Source organism: Neofelis nebulosa, chromosome 1 (genome assembly GCF_028018385.1).
Source record: "Neofelis nebulosa isolate mNeoNeb1 chromosome 1, mNeoNeb1.pri, whole genome shotgun sequence".
In the NCBI taxonomy this organism is placed as follows: domain Eukaryota; kingdom Metazoa; phylum Chordata; class Mammalia; order Carnivora; family Felidae; genus Neofelis; species Neofelis nebulosa.
This window is the reverse complement of record NC_080782.1, coordinates 152,314,818-152,342,225: the sequence shown is the minus strand read 5'-3', so window position 1 is coordinate 152,342,225 and position 27,408 is coordinate 152,314,818. Positions and strand designations below refer to the sequence as shown.

At 53.1% G+C, this 27,408-nt stretch overlaps 1 protein-coding gene across 4 annotated transcripts in view; it reads right to left on the bottom strand.

The window, feature by feature from the left end:
* Window positions 1-3,126: 3,126 nt before the first annotated feature.
* SNAP47 (synaptosome associated protein 47) overlaps window positions 3,127-27,408 on the bottom strand; it is a 55,304-nt gene continuing 31,022 nt past the window's right edge. For 2 of the 4 annotated variants that reach the window (XM_058740431.1, XM_058740423.1), the window contains 2 exons: window positions 18,446-18,570; window positions 6,397-7,449 (listed from right to left, as the gene is read on the bottom strand). In XM_058740431.1, the coding sequence (XP_058596414.1) occupies window positions 7,303-7,449; window positions 18,446-18,570 (272 nt within the window). In that variant the 3' untranslated portion in view covers window positions 6,397-7,302. Of the gene's footprint in view, window positions 3,997-4,103; window positions 7,450-18,445; window positions 18,571-27,408 lie in introns of those variants that run through there. The other 2 variants (XR_009264846.1, XM_058740413.1) reach the window with 2 other exon arrangements.

Genomic DNA, 27,408 nt, shown 5'->3' with positions numbered 1-27,408 from the left:
GACTCTCCTCAGTCTGTGAGGTTTGCACACAGTGAAGCGTGGGTGTTGGGGAGATCCTGCCCCAGGCTGTGAGGTCTGTGCACAGTGAGGGGTGGGTGAGGGGGAGATCCTGCCCAGGCTGTGAGGTCTGTGCACAGTGAGGGGTGGGTTTTGGGGAGACCCCACCCCGGGCTGTGAGGTCTGTGCATAGTGAGGCGTGGGTGAGGGGGAGATCCTTCCCAGGCTGTGAGGTCTGTGCACAGTGAAGGGTGGGTGTTGGGGAGACTCCGCCCCAGGCTGTGAGGTCTGTGTGCAGTGAGGGGTGGGTGGGTGAGGGGGAGGCCCTGCCCCAGGCTGTGAGGTCTGTGCATAGTGAGGGGTGGGTGAGGGGGAGACCCTTCCCCAGGCTGTGAGGTCTGTGCACAGTGAGGGGTGGGTTTTGGGAGACCCTCCCCAGGCTATGAGGTCTGTGCACAGTGAGGGGTGGGTGAGGGGGGGATCCTGGATCCTGCCCAGGCTGTGAGGTCTGCCCCCCCCCCCACCCCACTAGGCAGTGTAAGAAGGGAGGCCTGACAGTGTTACCGGCAGCAGGGCTTGGACTGTGGGGCCTCCTAGGGTCAGGGTTTGACTACAGGATGGCAGGGTACCTACTTCCCCAGACCCAGAGCTCAGAGTGAGCTTGGACAAGATGCCATGATCTTTTTTTTAGGACCTGAACACCCCTGCAAGCCCAGAAAGCCAGTGAGACTGCAGGTTCAGGCACCTCCTGATTTGGGTTAGTCTCGAGGGATCACTGTTGCTACCCAGGGCGTCTTGCTCTTCTTCCCCAGCTAATGCTCCAGCCCCTCTCTGTGACACCCTGTGTCAGGGCCAGGTCCTGTGTGGCCAAGCCAACTGGGAAGAAAGGTGGTCTGTGGGTTTAGCAGGAAGCCACCGACTACAGAAGGAAGCTCATTTTCTGAAATGGGGCATAAATGGTGGGTTTGGATCTGCACGCTGAGCAGCCTGCTGGTCTGGATCCTGCCCTGAGGGCTGAGACCCCTTCCCTTCTCTCCACACTGTCCTCCCTGAGTCTTCGGTCCCACTGGTCAGCTGGGAGGGATCTCATGCTCCAGAGGCCTCAGCGCTGTTCTGGGGTGCCTCTGTGAGCCCTCGGGGCTAGACAGCACGCGGGGCAGACCTGAGTGTCCGAACCATAGGTGAAGTGCTTCCTCAGCACTTGGGGGTGGCTCCTAGGCTTGTCCTCTGACCCGTCTGTATCATCTTCCCCAGCTGTGATCTTAGCGCCTTGGCCACATTCAGAACCAGAGCCTCAGTTCACTGGACATTGTGGCCTGAGGTCCCACAGCAACAGCCAAGGGACGGCAGGAGGCTGTGCATTGCCTGACTGTCCTTGTTCACCTCAAAAATAAATAGGTATTTTATCAGCAAAAATGGGTTTATTCAGGGATAACAGAGAGTTGCAGTTTAGGACATTCTAACGGTTTCTCATTGTCTGGGTTACAGAGGTGGTCTTCTTGTAGGAGATGCAACCCACACCTCTTCCTTCGGGGGGCCTGTAGCTGGTGATTCTTTCCAGTTGTGGATGCTTTGGTTGGGGTCCCCAGGGGGCAGGCTCCCCTTTCCGGCATCCCTGGCTAGTGTCGGAGTCCACGTTAGTGGGGCTTCTCTTTAATTTCACACTCTCACCTTACACAGTGTGGGATTAGTGTCATTGCTGCCCCCACGCCTCCCAGAACATTTGCCCCCGAGTCTCCCAACAAGGGTCAGCCCTCCGGGCACCTGCTGCACGGCCGGGCATGGGAAGAAAAGGCCACTGTGGGTGGGCATAGCCTCCTCCACGTCCAGCTGGGTTTCTGCACCCAGCAACCAGCTGATGGACACAAGCCCTTTGCTCATTCCGAGAAAGATGCTCCAAGCAGAAGGGTCAGCTGGGGAAAGTGAGTCACCAGTCCCCCATCCTGAGGGTGAGAGGAAATGGCAGAGGTGGGGACAGGAGATGTCGAGCAGAGTCTGAAGGACCCTGGGGCACCTGGTGGGGGAAAATGTGCCAGAGAGACAGGGTGGTGCCGGTGCCCAAGCTGCCCACTAGGAGAGCAGCTGCCCATGATGGCACACCAGCCACACTCTGAGGACATGCTTGTCCACGCCTGTGGGAGTCTGGTCCACGGGGCACAGTCTCTGGTCCTGCTCATAGCTCTCTACCTCTGCAGCCCGGGGGTCCTTACCTGGCAGCACAGCCTGGCTGTGCGTGGCTCTCTTGGGCTGGCAGGAGCTCCTGGGGCTGCAAAGCGATACCTTCCCACTGCTCCTGCCTGCTTGTGCTGAGGAAGCCTAGGAGCGAGACTGACCAGCCGTTTTGGGAAGCAGGACCACCCTTGCCTCCCGCCCTGCGGCTTTTCACTTTCAAAATGAATCAGGGAAAATTACCTCCTCAACAGGCCCACTGCTGTTCCAAGTTTCCAGATGGGTGCCAGAAGTTTGAAATATTATGTGGATGTGGAAATCAGTTGCAAATGTGAAAACTGACTACAATTTGTGTGTCTTTCAAGTTTTACTCAAACCTATGGCTAATAATTAAACTGGCAGCAGTAAGGAGGGAGGGGGCTCCTCACAGGTGAGGCTGGTCGTCTCATGCCAGGGCTGACGCCCTGCCTCTGAGAAGGCATTTCATCAAAGTCCAAACCAAACCAAAGCCCCCACCCTAACTGACTGCATACAGTCGCGTTCCTTGTGTGTGCGTGTGTCTGTGTGTTTGAAAATGTCTCCAGGATGTTCGTCTTTTCCTCGGCTAAAATCTCTGTGTGTGCTCATTTGGGGCCTGCAGAGAAAATCACTTGTGGAATCCACATCAGTTGCTCCTCACTTTACTCCTCCCATTCCAAGCTCTGCCTTCTAAAGGACCAGGACCACGGACTCCCATCCGTGCAGCCTCTGAAGCTGTGGACGCTGGGCACGGCCTGGGAATGGAGTGGGGGGGTCCCCCGGCTGCGGCCACACTGAAGTCCAGGGCTGAGGAGGCCAGCGAGTTACCTCCTGAGGGACCCACACACCTTGGTGGGTGACGCATCTGCAGCCTGCATGCCCAGGGTGTGTTTAAAATTCAGAGAGTTGAAAGAATGAAATCAAAGCAAGAATAACAAATCCTGACACATGAAATAAATGACACTGTAATGTCACAGTTTTATCTGAACACATCAAGCCCATTTGCGCACAAGTCCTGGACGCTCTCTTGTAAGTAGCACAGCCCGGACATTGTGATATGCGTCACATGGCTCAAGATGAAGTAGTTACTTCTGGGCCTTTTATACAAAACCCACCTGTGCCTGAAACAGACCAATTAACTCAGGGTTGTTTTGTTCCAGAGTCAATTGTTTTTGATGAGATGTGAAAGCAGTTTCATGTCAGCGTGAAGTTGGTGCCATAGCTGCAAGGGTCTTGCGTTTTGCCCACCTTTATATGGAGTAAAACTGGACTCAGAGCATTTTGTGTTTTAGGAAGTGCAAACACCTCCCAGGGTGACAACAAACCAATATAGTCCAGCCCCAATTGTCAGTTAAAGGGCAAACACTAATATTTTGGTGCAGAAATAAAGCACATGGGTGACCTCAACCCCACAAATGGACTGAACGTCAGTGTCAGGGGTCAAGGCCCACATCAGGAAAGCAGAAAACAGGGTGGACACCACAGGCCCCATTGCCAACAGCCCGCTGCCACTGCTAAGCGTCAGTGGGGTCCTCATGACACCCTCCAGAGCATCTCCTCACCTGATGCAAAGAACTGGGCTCCAGCCATCACACCAACACCTGGGCTGCCTGAAGATGGCCAAAGAGATCACCACCTGACTATTCACCTGCTTTCCCTGGTCCAGCTTCCAGAAGCAACTCAGTGTCCAGTCCCAGTTATGTCCTCTGAGTCCAAAAAGTGGGGCATGGCCAGTCCATCCAGACTAGGGAGCAGTGGGGGCTGGAGTTAGGGCACCAGGGGATGGGAGCAGTGGGGGTGGAGTCAGAGCACCTGGGGAGGGGAGAGATGGAGAGTAGTCAGGGCATCTGGGGTGGGAGCAGTGGGGGTGGAGTTAGAGCACCTGGGGAGGGGAGAGGTTGGGATTAGAGTCACAGCACCTCGGGAGGGGAGCAGAAGGGGTGGAGTTAGGACACCAGGGGAGGGGAGAGGTGGGGAGTAGAGTCAGGGCACCTGGGGAGGGGAGCTGTGGGGGTGGAGTCAGGGCACCAGGGGAGGGGAGAGGTGGGGAGGAGAGTCAGGGCATCTGGGGTGGGACCTGTGGGGGTGGAGTCAGGGCACCAGGGGAGGGGAGAGGTTGGGATTAGAGTCAGAGCACCTCGGGAGGGGAGCAGAAGGGGTGGAGTAAGGACACCAGGGGAGGGGAGAGGTGGGGAGTAGAGTCAGGGCATCTGGGGTGGGACCTGTGGGGGTGGAGTTAGAGCACCTGGGATTAGGAGTAACTGGTGTTGGAATTACTGCCTGGTTTCATAGGGATTTTTGAAAAGGGCTGGCCTTTTAGGTTGCCCTTCATAGTTAGGGTTGGCCTGTGCCTTGGAGTCCAGTGGTTAAACAGGTAGGTGTCTGTGCTTAGGTTCCAGCCTGATTTGGCAATGGAGTTTTGCTAGTGGAAGTGTGTAAGATGAAAAAGTTAACTCTGGGGTCAAGCTTAATAAGTAGCATAAAATGATCCTGATGTACCTTTTTTTTTTTTTTTTTAACAGTCTAATTCTGCAGAGAACTGTTGTCTCCATCAATTTATGTATTCACAGGAGAGAATGGCCCAGAGATAATGCCCTAACGCTCCAGTTGTCTTCAGTGCCACATACCTTGCTGGTGCTTGGGGTCTCAAGCATCTCCAGGTGCTGGAAAAGGAGAGGCTAGTTCTGGAGAACTCACCGGGAGTCCTGGCCCTGCTTTGAGTACTGTCAGTTGCAGAAGTCTGTGCAGCCCAGCTGCCAGGAGTTGAAGGGCAGTGGTTGTCTCCAGCATGAGCGGATGCTGGCAGGACCGCCCTAGCAGGCTAAGGGTGGGACAGGTTTGCTTTCCTTCCGACTTCAGGGCTCTTGATGGCAGAAGTCACCTGGCCTGTGGCTCTTCCTCTGACTGCTGATGTGAGATGCACAGATACCCACGGAGTTTTGAGGAGCCTGGGGTCAGCATGTGTGTGTGCGCACATGCAAGTCCATGTGTGTATGCACACGTGTGTGCACTCTGAGTTCCTGGTGTGAGTCTGGAGTTCAGCTGTCACAGAGAACCACATGCTCCACCTCTAGGAACCTCATTCCTCATGGGCTGTTGCAGGAACTGAAGCTTCTGGAGTTAGGGCAGCCTGCCTACCTGCACATGCCCAGGGCCCAGGGCACGAACTGCATCCTCCCACCTCACTCCAAGCTCCACAGGACACGATCCCGCCACTGCATCTGGGCACAGCAGAAGCTCTCAATAACTGTCCTGTTGACACACGTACACATCTGCTGTGCCCTCCTTGTCCTCCCCAGCACTGAGCCTGAGAAGAAGGAGCTTCTGGGGCTGAGAACTCCAATCTCACAGTGCCAGAAAAGTGCTGGGGCACTCACTCACACGCCAGCATCAGACTGGCGGCCCTGAAAGCACAGGCCCACTTGTCATTCTGGAGGTTGGTAGGGACAGGTCAAATAAAGTAGACAGAGATGAGGACTATATCTCACCAAAGTAACAAGAACCAGAAGATACCCATGAAGGTTATTTTCTAGACGTGCTACTTCCTGTGTCTTCTTGAACAAGCAAGCTTCCAGAAATTTGCGCACTCCTAGGTGACCCCAAATTCACATCCACACTGAACTGGAATGCGACATTAGCAGAAATGGCCACATTATGCAAAAGCTAGCCCTGGATCAGGGCAGGTCCTGAGTCAGTGACAGGTGTCCTTATGAGACAAGGGAGGGGGAATTTCAGTCAGCCATTTGGTGATGGAGGCAGAGACTGGGGAGACACGGCCATGACCCCAGAACTCCTGAGGCTCTGGCAGTCAGGAGAGGCAGGAGAGATCCTCCTGGAGCCTTCAGAGGAAGCATGGCCCTGTGACACCTTGACCTCAGTCTCCTGGCCTCCAGACCTGGGAGAGAACAAAGCCTGCTGTCCTAGGCCCCCCACTTGTACTTCATTAGCAGCCCCAGAAAATTAGCACTATACCTGCACAGTCAGAGGACAGCCACAGGAGAGCCTATTCCAAAGCAGTCTGCAGGTGGCCCAGCCTGTGAGAGAAGGGCTCACCCACTTCCACACTCTGCCCCCATCCTTTCCTGAGGGGCCCTCCCACTGGGATCCCAAGCAGAAAGCAGCATCAACATGTATCTTCAAAATACATTCTAAAACTACGGAATCTCTTCTATTTCTGGGCAGAAATGGGGCACCTAAAGAAAAAATCGACACTTTTTAAAATAGGTGCAATATGTATTATTTTCACACTTGGCTAAAAACTGGGCAGGGGAACATTTCAGGTGTTTATAGGATGACCTCCAGATGTACTAGACTTCGGGTAGAAAATCACAGCACAACCAGGAAGGAACTGGCCTGTCCCCAGAGAAGGACAGACTGAGGGCACTGGGGCCCACGCACAGTGGCCCAGAGAGGGGGGGGGGGGTCTCGGGCCTGAATGTGGTCCTGCAGAAGGGGCTCTGCTCACATAGCACACAGAGTTAGGGGGGCAGAGTCAAAAATCAGCAGACTTCTTTACCAGAGACTTAAATTGCCCTTTTGCACCAAGCAAGGACAGAGAAACAATGAAGACTCCGCTAGCTGTGCTGCTGGCCATGCAAAGCAGCCTTGAGCACTGGGGTCAGCTTCCAGCTGCTCTCCAGGCTCCAAGGGGCTCAAGTATGAAAGGGGAGTGGCCTGCAAGGAGGGGGGAGTGGGTAGGGGGGAGCCCTGCAGGGAGGAGGAATGGGGAGGGAGGGCAGGGAGTGGGGTGGGGGGGAGCAGGGGGCAGTGGGGGGAGGAGAGAGGGGGGAGAAGGGGGAGAGTGGGGGGGAGGAGTGAGGGGAGTAAGGGTAGGGAGCAGGGAATCAGGGCCCAGGACAGGTGGGAGCAAGAGGAGCTGGGGCCACCATGGGGGTGCAGGCCTCCTGGAGCTTCTCCTCCCCCCTGGGGGCCATGGTCAGCATCACAGTGCACAGGGAGCCAGGCCCCTACAGCCCAGGCAGGCCTGCACCTCCCAGGGCAAGGCGTCCAGGTACCGCCTAGCCCTGGACCCAACTTCCCGGGCTTTCTGGTCAAGGAAGCGTGCAGGTGTTGAGAACAAAGCACTCAGGGAAGTGACTGTCATGCTTTCTTGTCCCTCTAAGTCAGTTTCTTTGCCCTCCGATTGTGCTTGTCGATGGTTAGGGTGGTCCGGTCCACGGCGGCGGTGATGTCATCCAGGGCCTCGTCCTGCCTCTCCAGCTCTGCCTCGGTGTCCAGGGCAAGACCTTTGAGTTTCCTCAGGATCTGCAAGAGAGGCACATGTGGCAGGGGGGGATGCCTTTCTTCAAACTCTCAAAAACAGTGTATCTTCCCGTCATGTTTATAGTGCTTAGGAAATGTTGTGAGTCAGTAGGGGTGATGAACACTTTGCCCTCCAGTCCTGGGTCTGGGTCTCAGCTGGGCCACTCAGCAGCACTGACCCCCAGGGCGGGCAGCAGGCTGGAGTTGACAATGCAGCCTGGGGTCTGTACAGTCACTGTCTTCAGTACCTGTCTGCACCCAAGGACCGAACCCAGACTAGCTGGAAACACAGGATTTACAAAGAAAAGCCAAACCACTTTCTCCTTTGTGTTTGAAACATTTCACATACAAAGCACCCAAGGGAGGTGAGATCGTGGAGCACAATCCTGCGGGCTGAGAGGGGAGGAGGGACGCTGACAGGCTGGATGGTGGCCCCTCGCCCCATTTCTGGGGCTCAGTCACACGTCCAAAGTCTCACACACTGTAAGAGCAGGCGTTTTACTGCAATTCTACCGAGACTACTTGCATTGTGAAAGGTACTTTAACTATGTGCGTGCTGAGCCTGGCTTTAAAACTTTAATATCCTCAAGCTGACAACAAAAAGGAATGATTTTAAGAGAAATCTTAATGACCAACTACCTGCAATAAATGTTAATGCCAGTTTCAGGGAAAGTCGGGTCAGGACAAAGGGCCTGCAGAATGTGAATCGTCGAGGAGCACGGGGTGCCTGTCTGCCCTCTCCCAGCGGGTCCATGGCCCACAGATGACTTCTAAGTCCTTGGTCATGCAGGGACGAGTGTCAGCAGTGACTGGCCCAGGGGATACAGCGGGGACCCCACAGGGCGCCATACCGCGCACTGATATCACCCCCACTGGCACCACCAGGTGACACCACAGCCTAGGACTGGCCACACCTCAGGGACAGCACACCAGTCCCCAGGTGACGTCTCGGGAGGTGTCGCAAGAAGCCACCCTGCACCGCTGGCTGCCACACGAGGAAGAGAATGGAGGCAGGGAGGTGGCCGGGAGGATGAGCAGATCAGCTCCTTCCTCAGGAGCGGTGAGGCTGGAATGAGCTCACAAATGGGAGCAAGCTGTCAAAACTATAAAGCGCCATGTGAGGCGCACCCGCCAAGTCCTGGAGGCTCAGCTGCAGGAGCACCGCGACAGCCCGCTTCGTGGAGGGGCTGGCGGTGAGGAGCGCGGAGGTCGCTGTGACAGAGGCAGGCTGGGCCCCTCACCTCTCTGCAAGCCCAGCATCACCCCCGGGAGCCCCATCCAGGCACGGAACAACAAATCCTGACCCTAGGTAGCAGGCTCAGACATCAGCCTTGCGCGCCCTCTGGGAGCCGCTGAGTCACTGGAAAAACTGGACGGAGCTCTGGAAAGTATACTGTGGGGTCAGTCGGCTCTGAGGGACGGGCTGGATGACCTAATACAGGAGGTCTTTTCCATCGCGTTCCTATGACCTCACATGGCTGAGGCCCAAACAGCACAATAAACAGTCACCGCTCAGCACCGTGTGAGGCAGGTCCCTCTCCCACCAACCACCCCTCCCAGCAGGCCTCCACCTTGAGTGCACCAATGCGGCGCTCCAGGAGGTATGCACACACCACGTCCCCGGCGGGCCGGCCTGTACTACCCATGTGCACCCAATTCCACACCCACGAGGGGACACCCTGTGCTGGGCCATCTATGTCCCTGTCAACCCCACCAAGCATCTTCCAGGACCAGCAGGATCTGCACTGTGAGCAGGCACAGGTGCACCTGTGCTGATGGCATGGGCTTTTAGTAAGGCAGCTACTGGCCAGATCTCACTGGGCAAGCACACAGGACACAGAACTAGGAAAGGAAGTATGTTGTCCTGAACCCAAACCCAGCTGGTGCTGTCAGACAAGCACTGCTAGTAACGCTGTGGCACTTGAGCATCCGGCCTCCTTCCACCCCGTGCCCGCACGCTCACACAGACGTGTGACTCTGGGGGCGGAAGCACACACCCACGACCTCATCCCGGTCAGCCCAGATCTGGGTAAGGACTGTGGGTCCCCTGCCACGCACCCCAACTGGTCTCTAAGAGCCTTCAAACTAGCTGTGTCTCAAACCAGGCCCAGGAGCTTGCCCAAGACCCTAAGCTCAGGGCCAGTCAGTGCAGCCCTGATGTGATGAGCCCACAGGGATCATGGTGTGATGACCCAGGTCATAGCACTCACACAGCCATGCGAGGGGGTTAGGACCCAGGCCTGCTCTCGTAGCCCTGAGCAGCTATGGCAGATGTCCTGCCTATGGAGAGCCACAGCTGGGACTTGAAATTTTCTAATGTGCACATTTTCAACAGTAAAAACGGTAAGTATTATGACTGTCAACAGTGCACCCTATTTTACCCCATCAAACCAAGATATTCTCACTTCAGTGTGAGGTCAACGCGAACAACACTAACGAGACACATGCTTTCATCAATTGCCGAATGGTGTACTCCCAGCACACCTCAAGCTGGATAAGCCACTCTTCCAGTGCTCGGCGGCTACATGTGGCCCATGGCCATCGTGCCAGGGAGCACAAGACCACCCCACCACGTGACAGCTCTCCCAACAGAGCCGCGCCCCTTTGTGGCCCAGCGCATGCCTCTTGCCGGGATCCAGGACCGGCTGACTCGCCCGCAAACGCGGAGCATTCTGTTGAGTGTGCAGTCCAAACACGGGACGTTCCTGTTGACTTGCTGGACTCTGAAAATGTCTCTCTGAGACGCCTTCTGTGCAGCCCGTGAGGAGACCCTGGCCGGCCCGCCAAAACTGTGCTTGAAATGAACTGATACTGCAGAAATACGAGTGCCCTTCACAGCCACCATGTCTGCCAATAAAATTACTGAGGACACTGTCAGGCTAAGAGTGTGCCTCACATGCTGGTGTGGTGTTCTTTCCCTTTAAGAAAGGGGCTGGAGACACTAAGCGGCACCATGTGCATTCCACAGAACACAGGGTGGAAAGAATGGGGAGTAGCAAGTCTGGCCAAACCTGAACAGTTGTTACTGCTGTGGCCCAGGATGACAAGCCGTCTCGTCAGCAATGTCTCATGCTGCCAGCCTCTGAAGGATCAGCAGGCCGCTCAGAGGAGCCATCCCTGGGCACTGCCTCAACCCGGCTCCACGGCTCGTCCTCAGGTCCCTGCCCCAGTGACAAGCCATCTTCCTGGACACATGTGAACCTACACAGAAATGACCTGAGTAAAAGCACACTGAGTTTTGGGAGGAAGCAATTTTCGTAAACTACAGAGAAACACACGGTGCACACAGCACAGGCGAGGCACAGACAGACACAAACAGGCACTGCCGGGAAAGCTCGGTCCCCTCCGGCAGGGCACTGGGCCCACTCGGCAGCTTCAACAACCAGGAGAGATGCCTGGATGGCTCGGGCCAGCAGCGGGTGGCGCCATGTGGTCCCCAGGGCAGAGAAGTTACTGTGCTCTCTCTGTACTGGCCATATGCCAGGATGGCCTGTACCTCCCGACACCACAGACCGCGAGATAGTGGCACAGATGACACTTTCATTCTGTTTATAATAAATGATGGAAAAGCAGCTCATCCAGCAAGGAAGGTCCACTTATAAACATGTGTGTTTCAATGTAAGCTCCTTACCACAAGCTGTCAAGGTGTGAGAATCAGAGGGAGGAGGCAGAGGCCCAGCTCCGCTGTGAGCCTCCAGGGCCCTGGTTGTCCAGCCTCCGGCTCCGACCACATCACTGTGGCAGGTGAGGGACACAGAGCACAGAAGGATGGACCTTCACGTGTGCACAACATCTGCAATGTGCTAACTCACTGTCTGAAGAAGAAAATGCCTTGTTCTGCCTCATGATAAAACCCCAGGATTCAGAGTACCACTACATCAATATTAAGTACCTAAAGTGAGTTTAGTATTAGACTGTTTGCCCTGATCTTGTTATTAAGCTGACTCACTGAAAAACTGTGAATTTTCTTGCAGTGAGAAATTAGTAACCATTTAAGAACAGAGCTGGGATAAATCAAGCTGTCTGCAAGTCCAAATAGTTCTTCCAGTTGGGGCCATTAATATGCTATAGAGAAGGTAAAGAGGGAAACACTGGCCTCCAGCACAGCCAAAGCTCTGGAGGCTGTAAAGAACATTCTAGGCTACGATCTGTCACATTCAGCACTCATAGACCACCCCCATGTCCCACCTCGTCCGTTCTGCTGCATTCCTCGAGGCCCTGAGGGCTGTCTGTGGACAGCAGCACAGGGTTCTCTTCTAGGGAGGCCCCTCCTCAAGACCGCCTCCCTGTGCAGCGGGTGGAGAAGTGGACTCACTAGGATCCTATCCCAACAGTGAGACACGGGCAGCTGCGTTCAGGGATCCCTCAGTCCTCAAAGTGGGCCGACCGGCCTGTCCAACTCAGGGTCCAGGCAGGGCAGGCACACGGAACGCCGCCCAGGACTAGGGGGGGCTCCGGGCACCAGCCCACCATCAGGTCACCATGGGATCCAAGTAGGACTCACCCCAGAATGCAAGAAAATAGAGGTAAAGGCCTAAGACCTGCATCCCACATGGAGACATGTTCAAGACCTAACTAGGGAAGGGTATCCGTGTTCCTGGGCTGCAAGATGGCGGTGCGTCCCAAAGTGACCTACACATTCACCACAATCCGTGTCAAATTTCCAGAAGCTTTTCTTCCTCCCCAGAAGGAGGAGGAATCTCCAATCCCTCCTCCAATCTGTCTGGAATTGCAACGAGCCCTTCAGGGCCAAAGCAACCCTAGAGAAGGAGACTGAGGCAGGAGGACTCACAGCTCCCCACACCAGCGTGGGGAGGAGTATGTGGAAAATACTACAGGGGGAGTGACCCTGGGACCTGGGAGTGGCAGTGGGGCCCAGACATACAGACACAGTGAATGCACACACGTGGGCCATCCACACACCGTGTACTCGGCTGCAGAAAGGAAAGTGCAGGTGCTTCAAGACCATCAGCCGGAAAGCTCGGTGCACAGCGAGGAAAGCCTAGCGTGGATGGACACACAGGTGACTGCACCTGAAGGAGGTTCCCAGAGCAGGTGACCTCAAGGAGCAGCACAGGAGGGCCACGGCCGGGAGCTGACGCTGTACGGGACTTGGACACAACCGCACACTTACATGATGAGTGTTCACTACAACAGCACACATGGGGTAAAGTGCCGAGGCGCGCCATCCTGAAATGTCTGCACTTTAAGGTGTGGGGTTCCCTTGGAGTTGAGGCAAGAGGAAAGCATACACTCCTGCCCGGCTCCCCCTGCTCCTGCCCTGCCCACCCCACCCCAGCCCCCGCTCCACCCTGCCCCCCCAGCTCCTACTCTCCCTCGTAATTGCTCCTGCCCTCCCAACCCCACCTCACGCTCCACCCTGCTCCCCCCACCTCCTGTCCTCCCCACCCCACCCCACTCCACACTCCACCCTGCTCCCCGACAGCTCCTGCCCCCCTCACTCCTGCTCCTGCCCTCAACCCAGGCTCTATAGCCCCTGCTCCTGTTCCCCAATACCTGGAACAGGGTACCAGACCCTACCCACTCCTGCCGTCCCCTGTCCTGCGCTCCGCCCCCTCACCTCTGCTCCTGCCCCTGAGCTCCTTCCTCAAGCTCCTCTCTCCCATGCTACTCCCCTTTCCCCCCACCCCCACAACCATGCTCCTCCCTCCCTGAGCTCCTGTCTCTAGCACTCCTCCCTCCAAGCAGCCCAGCAGCTGCTCTAGTTGGGGCTGGCACATTCTAGAATCTGTCTGCGGCACTGCCTCCCCATCCACGTCTCCGGGGCAGTGGAAGGGGCACAATGCGTTCCCAACCACCCAGACTGCAAGGGAGCTGCCCCTCCTCAAAGCCCAGCTGCGTCCTGGGGATGCCCTGGGGCCGATCACCACGGCCAGCGATTTCAGGGGGCAGCATAGGAGGGAGGGCATGAAGCCGCAGCAGGCGGGCCAGAGCCAGGACCCTAGTTCCCAGTGCAGGGCCCATCCCAGGACACCTGTCTTCTCACTGAGATGTCGACGGTCAGGGATGTCAGAGGTTTCCAAGGCTCTTCTTAGGTTTCACACAAGTGACACAGGACATGATGTCGGGGCATTTTTAATAACTTACAAAGTAACAGATACTGAAAAGAGGGGCCTAACTCACCAGTAGTATCTGGACTGGCATCAAAACCATAAATACGAGTGGCATCATAACCTCCCGTACCCCACAAAGCAGCACTGCTTTTCCCATAAGTGATGAAAATGACTTGGAAGGGTTCAGGGGAAGATACAGGACAGTAAGAGAATGGGCAGGGGGAAGGGTAGAAACCTGAAATGAGTTCAGCACCCACTGCTCAAACATCAGCAGTCACTCCAAACAGCTCAGGGCACTGAATCCAGCCTCCTGGCCAGCAAGAAGGACACCAGCAGTTCCCGTCCCCGAGCAGAGCCCAGTCCAGCAAGGTGCCTGCCTGCCTGCCTGTGCCAATGCCCCTCCATGATCTCACCGGGATCTCATATCCCGAGTCCTCACCCTGTACCCCCAGAATGGGGACCAAGACCTCACAGCCTGGGTCCTTACCCCACGCCCCCAGAAAGGGGACCATGAGCTCACAGCCCAGGTCCTCACCCTGCACCCCCAGTATGGGGACCATGACCTCACAGCCCGGGTCCTCACCCTCACCCCCAGTATGGGGACCATGACCTCACAGCCCGGGTCCTCACCCCACACCCCTAGAACAGGGGCAGTGACCTCACAGTCTGGGTCCTCACCCCGCATCCCCAGTATGGGGACTGTGACCTCACAGCCCGGGTCCTCACCCCTCACCCCCAGTATGGGGACCGTGACCTCACAGCCTGGGTTCTCACCCTTCACCCCCAGTATGGGGACCGTGACCTCACAGCCCGGGTCCTCACCCCGCACCCCCAGAATGGGGACCGAGACCTTACAGCCTGGGTCCTCACACCACACCCTCAGAATGGGGACCATGAGCTCACAGCCCAGGTCCTCACCCTGCACCCCTAGAATGGGGACCATGAGCTCACAGCCCGGGTCCTCACCCTGTACCCCCAGAAAGGGGACCGTGTGCTCACAGCCCGGGTCCTCATCACCCCACAATCCCAGTACGGGGACCGTGACCTCACAGCCCAGGTCTTCACCCTGCACCCACAGAACGGGGACCGTGAGCTCACAGCCTGGGTCCTCCCCCCCGCACCCTCAGAAAGGGGACTATGACCTCATAGCCCGGGTCCTCATCACCCTGCAGTACCAGTACGGGGACCGTGACCTCACAGCCCGGGTCCTCACCCCCGCCCCCAGAATGGGGACCGTGAGCTCACAGCCCAGGTCCTCACCCTGCACCCCGTTATAGGAAGGGCAGGAGCATCTGGTGAACCCTCCTTTGCCACGTCTGTGGCTACACGTCAGGCTGCGGTCCCTGTACCACGGTCAGCGGGGAAAGCTAGATCAGGAGCAGACAGGGCAGTGGGGGTTAAGACATGATGGAGAAAACTCCCAGCGAGGGGAGAACTGCATCCAGCAGGCAGCGGACACTGCTGTCCTGACAAACAGGCCGCAGTCCCAAGGCAGGAAAGGCCAGCGCATCAGACTCGAGACATGGTTCACGGCGCTCTGCCAAACCCGTCCAGGGAATCCGGTGCCTCTTCCAGTCCCCGTGGACAGTGGCCGCCGTGGTGAGAGCTGGCCCGCTGCGCTGAGCACGCTGGCCCCAGGGAAACCACAGCCGGTCGTCTCTGTCAGCATCCGAACTGCTTTCCACGTAACAACTGTAACGGCATCTGCCACAGAAACCACAGCTGAACGGGAGGGGGTTGGGGGGGTGGGTCTTGCATTTCTGTTTTCCCCAGAAATTTACCTCATTCCTACTTTCGCTTGAGCTTCAACTACAGCTAAGAATTCTTGTCTAAATATGAAACATGTGTTTCACCTCTAGAGGACGAGGTCCTGTGGAGCTGGGCCCTCCCTGCATGGGGGGAGGCAGCTGGCTGGTGCAGAGCCCTGCTCTCCTGCAGTGCTCCCCAGCCCCACCACCCAGGGGTCATTGCTTCCCCGCCCTGCAACTGGTGTCCTGACTCACGGCTTGGTCACCTGTGGACAACGGTCAGGACTAACCCCAGGGACGCAGTGTCTCATGGGGAAGGAGGGCACGGGAGCCCATCCTACTCACATCCTGACCTCTACCACCTAGGGAACAGACTGCTGGTTTGAAATTGGAAGGGGCCTTTCAAACCACATGGACGCCACCAGAACCAACAGATGAAATCCCTACACTTCCTATCAAAAAGTCACGCTCCTGCCTCGGCCTCAACACAACACAGTGGGATGCCTTCATAGGAGGGTGGGAGAGGGTCCCCGATCACCCCAGCCTGAGGCCTGTGTGCTCTCATCCTCTCTCAGGAGAACGGGGACTTGTCTGTTATAGGATGAGGGTTTCTCAAGGCCTGAAGCCGTGTTCTGCAGTCAATACGCGGGTCACAAGGAGCAGTCAGTAACCTGCAGAATTTGTGGTTGCAGCTAGAAAGCAGCGTTCCTATGTGTCATTACTGAAAGTGACTAAGTTAGACCAGGGGAAAGAGTGACAGCTCATGCATATTTAAAATATCCCACAGCAAAGATGAATGCCTTTTTTCCAAGGAGGAAATGGCTCAGCTTAAAGGAGACCGTGCCTCTGCAGACGCATCAATAGGACTTCTTTAAAAACAGGTTTAAAAGACGAACGGTCTTCCTGTGTGCCCTGGTGGAAGAGTGAGGTGCCACTGACGGAATAGCCTCTCCAAAGCAGAGCCTGAGTCTGACAAAGTGTCTAGCTATGAACCAGGGAATCCAAGTTTTCTCTACAAATATACCATGAAGCGAATGGGAAGGGCAGAGAGAAGCTGTACACACGCAGGCGCTTTGCTGAGTGTCCTGCGTGGGGCCGCGTGCGGGTCCTGAGCGGCACAAACACACACACACCTCCCTGAACACGAGGACTGATGTCTGGTGAACCCAGGTGAGCGTGGCAGGGTGTGGGGGTTTCTACCAGTTCTTACGTTCTACAGACATGTGCTGACATGTCTACGATGTGCACATGCATGATGTCTAGGCATTTGCTTCAAAGTTACTTAAAAAGGAAAAAGTTAAATCACTATTGTCCAGCAATAACATAGGAAGACAAATTAAAATATTTCCGTCTAATATTGTTTAAAGTTCTACTTCTGGACAAAAAGAGGCAAGAATCCAGTGTCAAGCCCTTGAGAGAAATGTGGGTGAGTGAGCATGCTCTGTTGTATACACCCCTGTGGGGCACCTGCACACACACACACACACACACACGGACATACAGACATGCACACAGCACATGCACACACAGCACACACACAGATACATGCACAGCAGATGTACACATACACATGCACAGCACATGAACACACAACACACACACAGACATATACACGTGCACAGCACATGCACACACATGCAGACATACACAGACACATGCACAGCAAATGTACACACACCACATGCAAAGCACATGCACCCAGACATACGCAGATACACACAGAGTACATGCACACATACACAGACATACACACACACAGCACATGCACACACAGCACACACATGGACATATACACACGGCACAGCACATGCACACATATGCAGACATACACAGACACATGCACAGCACATGCACACAGACATACACACATGCAGAGTACATGCACACATACATGGACACACAGACATACACACACACAGCAAACACACGGACACACAGCACACACACAGACGCATGCACAGTACATGCACATACAGAACACACACGGACATACACAGACACACAGCACACGAACACACAGACACACGCAGAGCACATGCACACACATGCAGACATACACATACACATGCACAGCACATGCACACACAGCACACACACAGATATACACATAGGCACGGCACATGCATACACACCACATGCACAGCACATGCACACAGACATACACAGACACACACAGAGTACATGCACACACACAGCCCACACACAGACATACATAGACACATGCACACATACCACACACACAGACGCATGCACAGCACATGCACACACAGAACACACGTAGACATACACAGACACCCACACAGCATACACACAGACACATGCACAGCACATGCACACACAGAACACACACACACATACACACGCATAGCACACACACACATGCATACACATACACAAAGCACATGCACACACAGACACACATGGACATAGACACATACACAGCACTCTCACGCAGAGCACACACACGGACATACAAACACATGCACAGCACATGCACACACATACATACACAGACATATGCACAGCACATGCACACACAGCCTATACACAGACACATGCACACACACCATACACACAGATGCATGAATAGCACATGCACACACACGTGGACATACACAGATACAGCACATGCACACATACAGCCCACACATGGACATACATAGACACATGCACACACGTGGACATACACATACACACACAGCACACACACAGCACATGCACACACAGACACACATGGACCTACAGACACACAGCACATTCACACAGAGTACACACATGGACATACACAGACACACACAGCATATGCACACACAGCCCACACACGGACATACACAGACACATGCATACACACCACACACACAGTACAGGCACACACAGACACACGCAAAGCACATGCACATATACAGACACATGCAGAGCACACACACACACAGTGCACACAAACACAGTACACATGTATGCACATATCTGCACATGTACAACAGGCAGGAGCGGCCACAGGCAGACCGTGTGTGTACAGGCCCACTGGCATGTCTGCACGTCACCAAGTGCAAGGACCCAGAACAAGCACCGCTCTTTCTCTGCTCTCTGCATCTGCAGAGAGCAAGATGCACGGTGGCCCATGTACACCAGCAGGGAGATGTCTGCAGGCGCCATGGCACTGGGAGCGCACATTACCTGTCTCAGTTCCTGGGCGTCCCCCTCGGAAATGAACGGCTGGGTCGTCTGCAGCTGGAGTGGCTGGCCATCCTGGCTGCCTGGGCAGGGCTCGTGGTGCACGGCCCGGTCCATCAGCCCAGACGCTGGAAAGGAAAGTCAAACAGCCGTGACATCTTCCTGGAGGTGCGAATGACCCAAGAACATTCAGAACTTTACACGGACTGATGTTGAGGGCTCGAGGGCCGTCAGGGCTCTCTCACACACGCACTGGTCCACAGCCTCTGTGCCTGCTGGGGAGGTGGGTGTGGCAGGGCCCTGTCCCTGAGCTCTGCTACGCTGGGCTGGGTGGGGACTGCCCGAGCCTCACTGCCACCCCAGGTCCACGCTGCTCCCTTAGCCTTGCTCTGACTGGAGAGTCAAGGTCTGGTTCTGTGGCTAACATCTGAAGAAAGGCCCTGTATCCACGAGTGGTCGTTATCCTTGTCTGGGGGAAAAGACCATACGTTTGGAGTATCAGATGTACCATGTGCTGACCCCTGGTGAAACGCCCAGGAAATCCCCTGCTGGAAACTGCAGCACCGAGTCTTACCCCACACAACGCTGTGGTTCTCCAGAGCACAGGAAATGGCCAGCAGCTTGGGCCAAGCAAAGCTGAGTGTGCAGCTGCGCCGAGCTGGGGGTGAGTCAGAGCGCTACATGTGGCCCGGCACTGCTCAGGGGTGTCTCCCGTCCCCCGACACCTGCGCCCGGTGAACTCCTGAGGAGCGGAAGGGCAGACAGGCCCTCCTGTGGGGTGCAACCAACCTCCATCTGCGGCCCTGGGGCATCGGTCAGGGTCTGTGGTCTGCCCTTCTCCATCATGCAAAGCATCCAGGTACGTGGCATAGCCACGTTTATATTAGGGAGCTGCAGAGCAGAAAGTGCACAGGACGAGAGTCAGCTGTTTGGATGCCAGCATCTCTGGCTTCTGTGGGACAGGAGGCACAGAAGGGCCACCCCAGAGGTGGTGAGCAGTCATCATAGCAGCCGGATGAACGCACAGTCAGGAAAGGAAGGAGAAGGATGCTGGTCTGGGGCGAGCTCCACACATACACAGACTCCCCTGCTACTTGAGTTTCTCCACATAACTCTTACACAGTCATCCTCCCTGAGGAGCAAAGGAAGCACGGCCTCGTCCAGGACAAGTGCAGGCTGGGTGAGGACAAGACACAGGTTTCTCAGGGTCCCGCAGAGGAAAGGGGCCCAGGCCACACAGAGAGCACTCAGGAATGTGTGGGCAGAGCGGGGGCTGCGTGGAGGCAAGACCCTGGGTCTTGGCTGGCCTCTGCTGGAGGAGACCCTGTGCAGGTGTGTGCACACCGTGTATGTGTCCCATGAGTAGTGGGTCCATGGAGAACACCACACCCTCATCCAGGGGGTCCAAATGTCCTCCCAGACAAAACCATGCATACACATCAGGTTTTCTACTCCATTCTTTAAAAAAAAAAAAAAAAAAAAAAAAAAAGCCAGGGCACCTGGGTGGCTCAGTTGGTTGAACATCCAACTCTTTTTTTATTTATTTATTTATTTATTTATTTATTTATTTATTTATTTTTGGGACAGAGAGAGACAGAGCATGAATGGGGGAGGGGCAGAGAGAGAGGGAGACACAGAATCGGAAACAGGCTCCAGGCTCCGAGCCATCAGCCCAGAGCCTGATGCGGGGCTCAAACTCACGGACCGCGAGATCGTGACCTGGCTGAAGTCGGACACTTAAACGACTGCGCCACCCAGGTGCCCCGAACATCCAACTCTTGATTTCAGTTCAGGTCATGATCTTGTGGTTTGTGAGTTTGAGCCCCATGTCAGGCTCTGCGCTGACAGTGTGGAGCCTACCTGGGATTCTCTCTCTCTCTCAAAATAAATAAACATTTTTAATAAAATAAATGCTGACTGCAACCAATGAAATTGCTTTCACAACCTGTGTTCTAAAATCTCCAAAGCCCCATCCTCCTCCAACTTCCTCAGGGCTTTTAATTAGCAAGGAACTTTCCATAGGCCGCAATTCAGTGCTGTTTGGCCTTAACGTGATCAAAGATGTCACCACCTACAATGTTACATAACGAAAAGCACTTTTCTGAAGTGGGCCACAGAAAAGCAGCATCAGAGCCCGGCTGGAAGAATGGAGGCCAAAACAGAAAACCTGGTCTACAGCTGTTATTGGCCTAAAAGAAAGCCAGCTGACACACGTGATGTCACAAGAGTTATCAGTGGAACACAGTGAGTGCAGTTCTATGGCAAATTTCTTCCTCGGTGTCCACTCCCCGGTCCCCCAGGGCTCCCGTCCCACATCACACCGACGTGTCCCCCCCCTTGGCCACGCCAGCAGCAACCACCTTCCCTCGTCACCTGTCCCGGCATCACTCCACCTGCACACCGGCAGTCCCGTGCCGCCCCTGCACTCTGCAGCTGGGCCTCTCCAGCCGGCGTGTCCAAGACTGCAGCCCACGGGGCCCAACACTGTGTGCCTCCACTGCTGCTCACACACCTGCAGCTGTATTCTGGAGGGCTTGCTGACCTCTTCTGAATGTGTAACAAAAGGGGTTTTTACTTAACCAGAAAGCCGAAACAGAATTTTTCTTCCTGGAATATACTAAGTCAGGGCTATTTTTCATGAAGAGCTATGGGTCAGCAGGATCCACACAGAGCTTAGCACCCCCATGCTCTGTACTGAGACCTGAGTCACTGACTCAGTGACTTCAACGCTCTGAAATATCTCCGAAGAAAAATCAATTTCAGTACAAAATAGTTTCTGTCTCTGAAGTCATTAATTATCTCAGTTAAACAGAATCAACACAAATCGTTCAAGGTACAAGGGAATGTACGGATGATTTCACTTTCTAGGAACAACGACTGGGCTGGGAGGGGCAGCTGTGGACGCACACCTAGCCTCACTGTGTGCCCAGAGCAAGGCCCAGCAGCTGTACCTGGGAGCAGAGCAGAGCCTCCAGAGGTCATTCTCCTTGTCCCTGGGACCCCAACACCTCAACGATGGCTGAGGGATGGGCCCAGAGAACATCAGAGGATGCTCCCTCCCCTGCTTACGCAGGAAGCACAGGACAGAGAGTGGAAACGAGGGAAACAGCAGTCTCCACTAACTACAACCACAACACCGTACTCTGCAAACGTGCAAAACTATAGAGCACACAGCTTGGACCCATGGGTCCTTGGAGGGGATCAAGTGGGTCAGAGCCACACAGCTTCCAGGGGGTCCACTGGGGTCAGGGAGTACCTGTGTCCTAGTGACCACACAGGGAGGGTATATGTGGTAGCATGGTTCCTGTGGCCTAGAGACCACACGGGTGAGGGTCTGTGGTCACTGTGGTCCCTGCGCCCTGGGATCAGGACTCTACCACCTGGAGCCAGAGTCTTAAATGAGCGATCCTGCACAGGGACATTACTGTCACACAGATGTGTGTACTGCTAGACACCCGGGCCCATCCTGGGTGCTGGAGATGCGGTCATTAAGGTCTGGTCCGGAGTACATGTCCCAGTGTGGAAGCAGGACAGCCAACCAGGGGGCACTGAGGGCAGGCGCTGGGTAAGATCTCCATTTGGTGAGTGAGCAGGTGACCAGGGCCTCTTAAATAGGCAGTCAGAGAAGGTGACCAGTTGGCAAAGATGAAAGTAAGTACCCAAAACTCTGTAAAACACTATGCATGGGCCTTGCTCTGAAGTCCTCCTGAAACCTGTCAGCCCAAGATCATGAGACAACATAAGACAACGTGCCAACCTCCACGCAGACACATCCCATGGGACACCACACACGGTTGGGGACAGCAGGCACGAGGGAATGTGGACAAAACGCGGACTTGGGAGAGCGACAGTGTGTGAGCATCGTTTCGTCAGGGGAATCGGTGTCTGAGACACGGGGACTCTGTACCCTCCTTGCAGCTTGTCCCCAAGCTGGAAGCTAGGCAAACACAGCAGTTTTTCCGCTGCTTTCCCCCAAGGTGGACACTGCCCACCTGTGTCGTCCGGGCTCCGGAAGCCCCTGGAGACACCTTGGGCCAGCTGGGCCGCTGGCTGGGCCACCTACACTGCACAGGATTGCAGAGGTCTCCGGGAAGTTCCTCTGGGTCCCGTGACTACACTGCCACCTTCTGGCCACAGGCTCTATCACAACAGCAGCTGGAGATGTCCAGCCATGGTCTCCACCTCAGGTGCGGCAGCCAACAACAGAGACACACAGCAAGTCAGACACACCACTCTGCTCACAACCGGGGCCTGTAGCTCCTTCCCCAGCTCCCTCCTCACCACCTGCAGAAGCTCACAGGCAGGCAGGGTGGCCTCCCCAAGGGAGGACTCCACGTCTTGATCTGCACAGGCTGATGTTAGTCCTGAGGTGAAAACTCATGTGTCATCCTGATATGGCTCCACTCACTCCACGAACACAGGCCCCATCACTCAATCCAACCCGAATCTGGACCTTGCTCGGGAGGTGTGTGCGGACATGGCTGACGGTAGGTGACTGTGGCTTCCCTGAGGAGGAAGACGTCTGGCCCGTGGTCAGCAGCCCTGGCTGGTGCCCTTCCTGATCCAAACCCTGGCCGCAGGGCTCTGGCCCCTGTGCCATGTCCTGTCTCTGAAGATGCCAGCTCTAACAGAAAGCCCACGAACCACGAATGTGGTGGAGCCCCACGAGGACAAGGGCTGTGGGTGCCCAGCACCATGTCCTTGGTCTCCCCTCACTGCCCAGGCCCCTTGGGTCAGGGTCTTATGCTGGCTCGTACTGCTTACCCTCCTTGGCCCTGTCATGGGCTTCTAAGTCTGGCCTTGAGAGAGGGGCCAAAGAAAAATCTGGGAGCACCAAGAAAATATGTTTTTTTTTTTAAATGTTTTATTGTTATTTGAGAGAGAGAATGTGCACACATGCGAGCAAGGGAGGAGCAGAGAGAGAGGGAGACACAGAATCTGAAATAGGATCCAGGCTCTGCCAGCAGAAAGTCTGACATGGGACTCGAACCCATGAGCCACAGGATCACGACCTGAGCTGAAGTTGGATGCTCAACCAACCGAGCCACTTAGGCGCACCAAAAAAATACGTTTTTTAAATTAAGTTTTTACATTAACATTCCCAATGTCTTGGTATTTATGGGACCAGGTCTATTTTTTTTTTTAAATGTTTATTTTTGAGACAGAGAGAGACAGAGCATGAACGGGGGAGGGTCAGAGAGAGAGGGAGACACAGAATCCGAAACAGGCTCCAGGCTCTAAGCTGTCAGCACAGAGCCCGACGCGGGGCTCGAACTCACGGACCGCAAGATCGTGACCTGAGCCGAAGTCGGCCGCTTAACCGACTGAGCCACCCAGGCGCCCCCAGGTCTATTTTTAAGCACATTTCTTCTTGAAACTTCCATCTAGAATAACATCACAATATTCATGTGTTAGGGAAATTGGTTATACATTAGCACTGAAATCAATCACTTCAGAGAAAAAAGAAACCAGGACAGTAAAAACATGTCTCTCACTTTAACAGACACCTGGCAATCAAAGTTAATAAGGAAGGACTACTGGCCTGTCAGAAAAATTGCTATAATATAGAAGTAAGATCACATATAACACCAGTATTAGAAAATACGATACTTTATGACTCTGGGATTTCTTAAGCTGGACTCAAAAACAAACTGAAGGGGAAACATGGTGGATGTGACCACAGCAACATTAAACATTTCTGTGGTGGAGAATGACCATCTGGGAGAGGTACTGGTAGCCCCTGAAGTCAACAAGGGATACATATCTACAAAAAATAAGGTGCTACTACAGATCAAATGAAGAAACAGCACGGTAGAAAAACAAACGGGATAGGCAGTCCACAGAGACAAACCTGTGAGGCCACAAAACAAATAAAAGGTGTGAGACACGCCTTCTCACAATCATTCACAGAGACAAAAATACAGACTAAAGACATGGGGCGCTTGGGTGGCTTAGTCGGTTAAGCATCCAACTTCAGCTAGGGTCATGATCTCACGATTTGTGAGTTCAAGCCCCGCGTCCAGCTCTGTGCTGACAGCTCAGAGTCTGGAGCCTGCTTCTGATTCTGTGTCTCCCTCTCTCTGCCCCGCCCCTGCTCACGCTCTCTCAAAAATAAATAAATGTATCCCACTTGATCATGGTGAGTAATTCTTTTTATATGCTGTTGAATTCAATTTGCTAGTATCTTGTTGAGAATTTTTGCATCTATATTCATCAGGGATATTGGCCTTTAGTTCTTTTTTTGCTGGGTCTCTGGTTTGGAAATCAAAGTAATGCTGGCTTCATAGAATGAGTCTGGAAGTTTTCCTTCCTTTCTGTTTTTTTGAACAGCTTGAGAAGGATAGGTATTATCTCTGCTTTAAAAGTCTGGTAGAATTCCACAGGGAAACCATCTGGTCCTGGATTCTTATTTGTTGGAAGATTTTTGATAACTGATTCAATTTCTTCGCTGGTTATGGGTCTGTTCAAGTTTTCTATTTCTTCCTGTTTGAGTTTTGGAAGTGTGTGGGTGCTTAGGAATTTGTCTGTTTCTTCCAGGTTGTCCAGTATGTTGGCATATAATTTTCATAGTATTCCCCGATAATTGCTTGTATTTCTGAGGGATTGGTTAATAATTCCATTTTCATTCATGATTTTATCCAATTTTTTTTAACGTTTATTTATTTTTGAGACGGAGACACAGCATGAAGAGGGGAGGGGCAGAGAGAGAGGGAGACATAAAATCTGAAACAGGCTCCAGGCTCTGAGCTGTCAGCACAGGTCCCGACACAGGGCTCGAACTCACGGACTGTGAGATCATGACCTGAGCCAAAGTCAGCCGCTTAACCGACTGAGCCACACAGGCTCCCCCATGATTTTATCTGTTTGGGTCCTCTCCCTTTTCTTTTTGAGAAGCCTGGCTAGAGGTTTATCAATTTTGTTTATTTTTTCAAAAAAACCAACTCTTGGTTTCATTGATCTGCTCTACAGGTTTTTTTAGATTCTATATTGTTTATTTCTGCTCTGATCTTTATTATTTCTCTTCTTCTTCTGGGTTTGGGGTGTATTTGCTGCTCTGCTTCTATTTCCGTTAGGTGTGCTGTTAGATTTTGTATTTGGGATTTTTCTTCTTTCTTGAGATAGGCCTGCATTGCAATGTATTTTCCTCTCAAGACTGCCTTCACTGTTTCCCAAAGCGTTTGGGATAGGCCTGCATTGCAATGTATTTTCCTCTCAAGACTGCCTTCACTGTTTCCCAAAGCGTTTGGATTGTTGTATTTTCATTTTCATTTGTTTCCATATATTTTTAAATTTCTTCTCTAATTGCCTGGTTGACCCATTCATTCTCTAGTAGGGTGTTTTTAACCTCCATGCTTTTGGAGGTTTTCTAGACTTTTTCCTGTGGTTGATTTCAAGTTTCATAGCATTGTGGTCTGAAAGTGTGCATAGTGTGATCTCAATTCTTTTATACTTATGAAGGGCTGTTTTGTGACCCAGTATGTGATCTATCTTGCAGAATGTTCCATGTGTACTTGAGAAGAAAGTATATTCTGATCCTTTGGGATGCAGAGTTCTAAATATATCTGTGAAGTTCATCTGATCCAATGTATCAATCAGGGCCCTTGTTTCTTTATTGATCCTGTGTCTAGATGATTTATCCATTGCTGTAAGTGGGGTATTAAAGTCCCCTGCAATTACCACATTCTCAATAAGGTTGCTTATGTTTGTGATTAATGGGCTGCAGGGCTGGTTCAACATTTGCAAATCAATCAATGTGATACATCACATTAATAAAAGAAAAGATAAGAACCATATGATCCTGTCAATTAATGCAGAAAAAGCATTTGACAAAATTCAGCATCCTTTCTTAATAAAAACCCTCGAGAAAGTCAGGATAGAAGGAACATATTTAAACATCATAAAAGCCATTTATGAAAAGCCCACAGCTAATATCATCCTCAATGGGGAAAACTGAGAGCTTTCCCCCTGAGATCAGGAACACGACAGGGATGTCCACTGTCACCGCTGTTGTTTAACATAGTGTTGGAAGTTCTAGCATCAGCAATCAGACAACAAAATGAAATCAAAGGCATCAAAATTGGCAACGATGAAGTTAAGCTTTCACTTTTTGCAGATGACATGATACTGTACATGGAAAACCCAACAGACTCCACCAAAAGGCTGCTAGAACTGATAACATGAATTCAGCAAAGTCGCAGGATACAAAAGTAATGTACAGAAATCAGTTGCATTCTTATCCACTAATAATGAAGCAACAGAAAGACAAATAAAGAAACTAATCCCATTCACAATTGCACCAAGAATCACAAAATACCTAGGAATAAACCCTAACCAAAGATGTTAAAAATCTGTATGCTGAAAACTATAGAAAGCTTATGAAGGAAATTGAAGAAGATACAAAGAAATGGAAAAACCTTCCATGCTCATGGATTTGAAGAATAAATATTGTTAAAATGGCAACACTACCAAAGCAATCCACACATTCAATGCAATCCCAATCAAAATTGCACCAGCATTCTTCTAGAGGCTAGAACAAGCAATCCTAAAATTTGTATGGGACCACAAAAGATCCCGAATAGCCTAAGTAATACTGAAGAAGAAGACCAAAGCGGGAGGCATCACAATCCCAGACTTCAGCTTCTACTACAAAGCTGTCATCATCAAGACAGCATGGTATTGGTACAAAAACAGACACATAACCGATGGAATAGAATAGAGACTCCAGAATTGGACCCACAAAAGGATGGCCAACTAATCTTTGGCAAAACAGGAAAGAATATCCAATGCAACAAAGACAGTGTCTTTAAGAAATGGTGCTGGGAGAACTGGACAGCAAAATGCAGAAGGATGAAACTAGACCACTTTCTTACACCATTCACAAAAATAAACTCAAATGGATACAGGACCTGAATGTGAGACAGGAAACCATCAAAGCCCTAGAGGAGAAAGCAGGATAAAACCTCTCT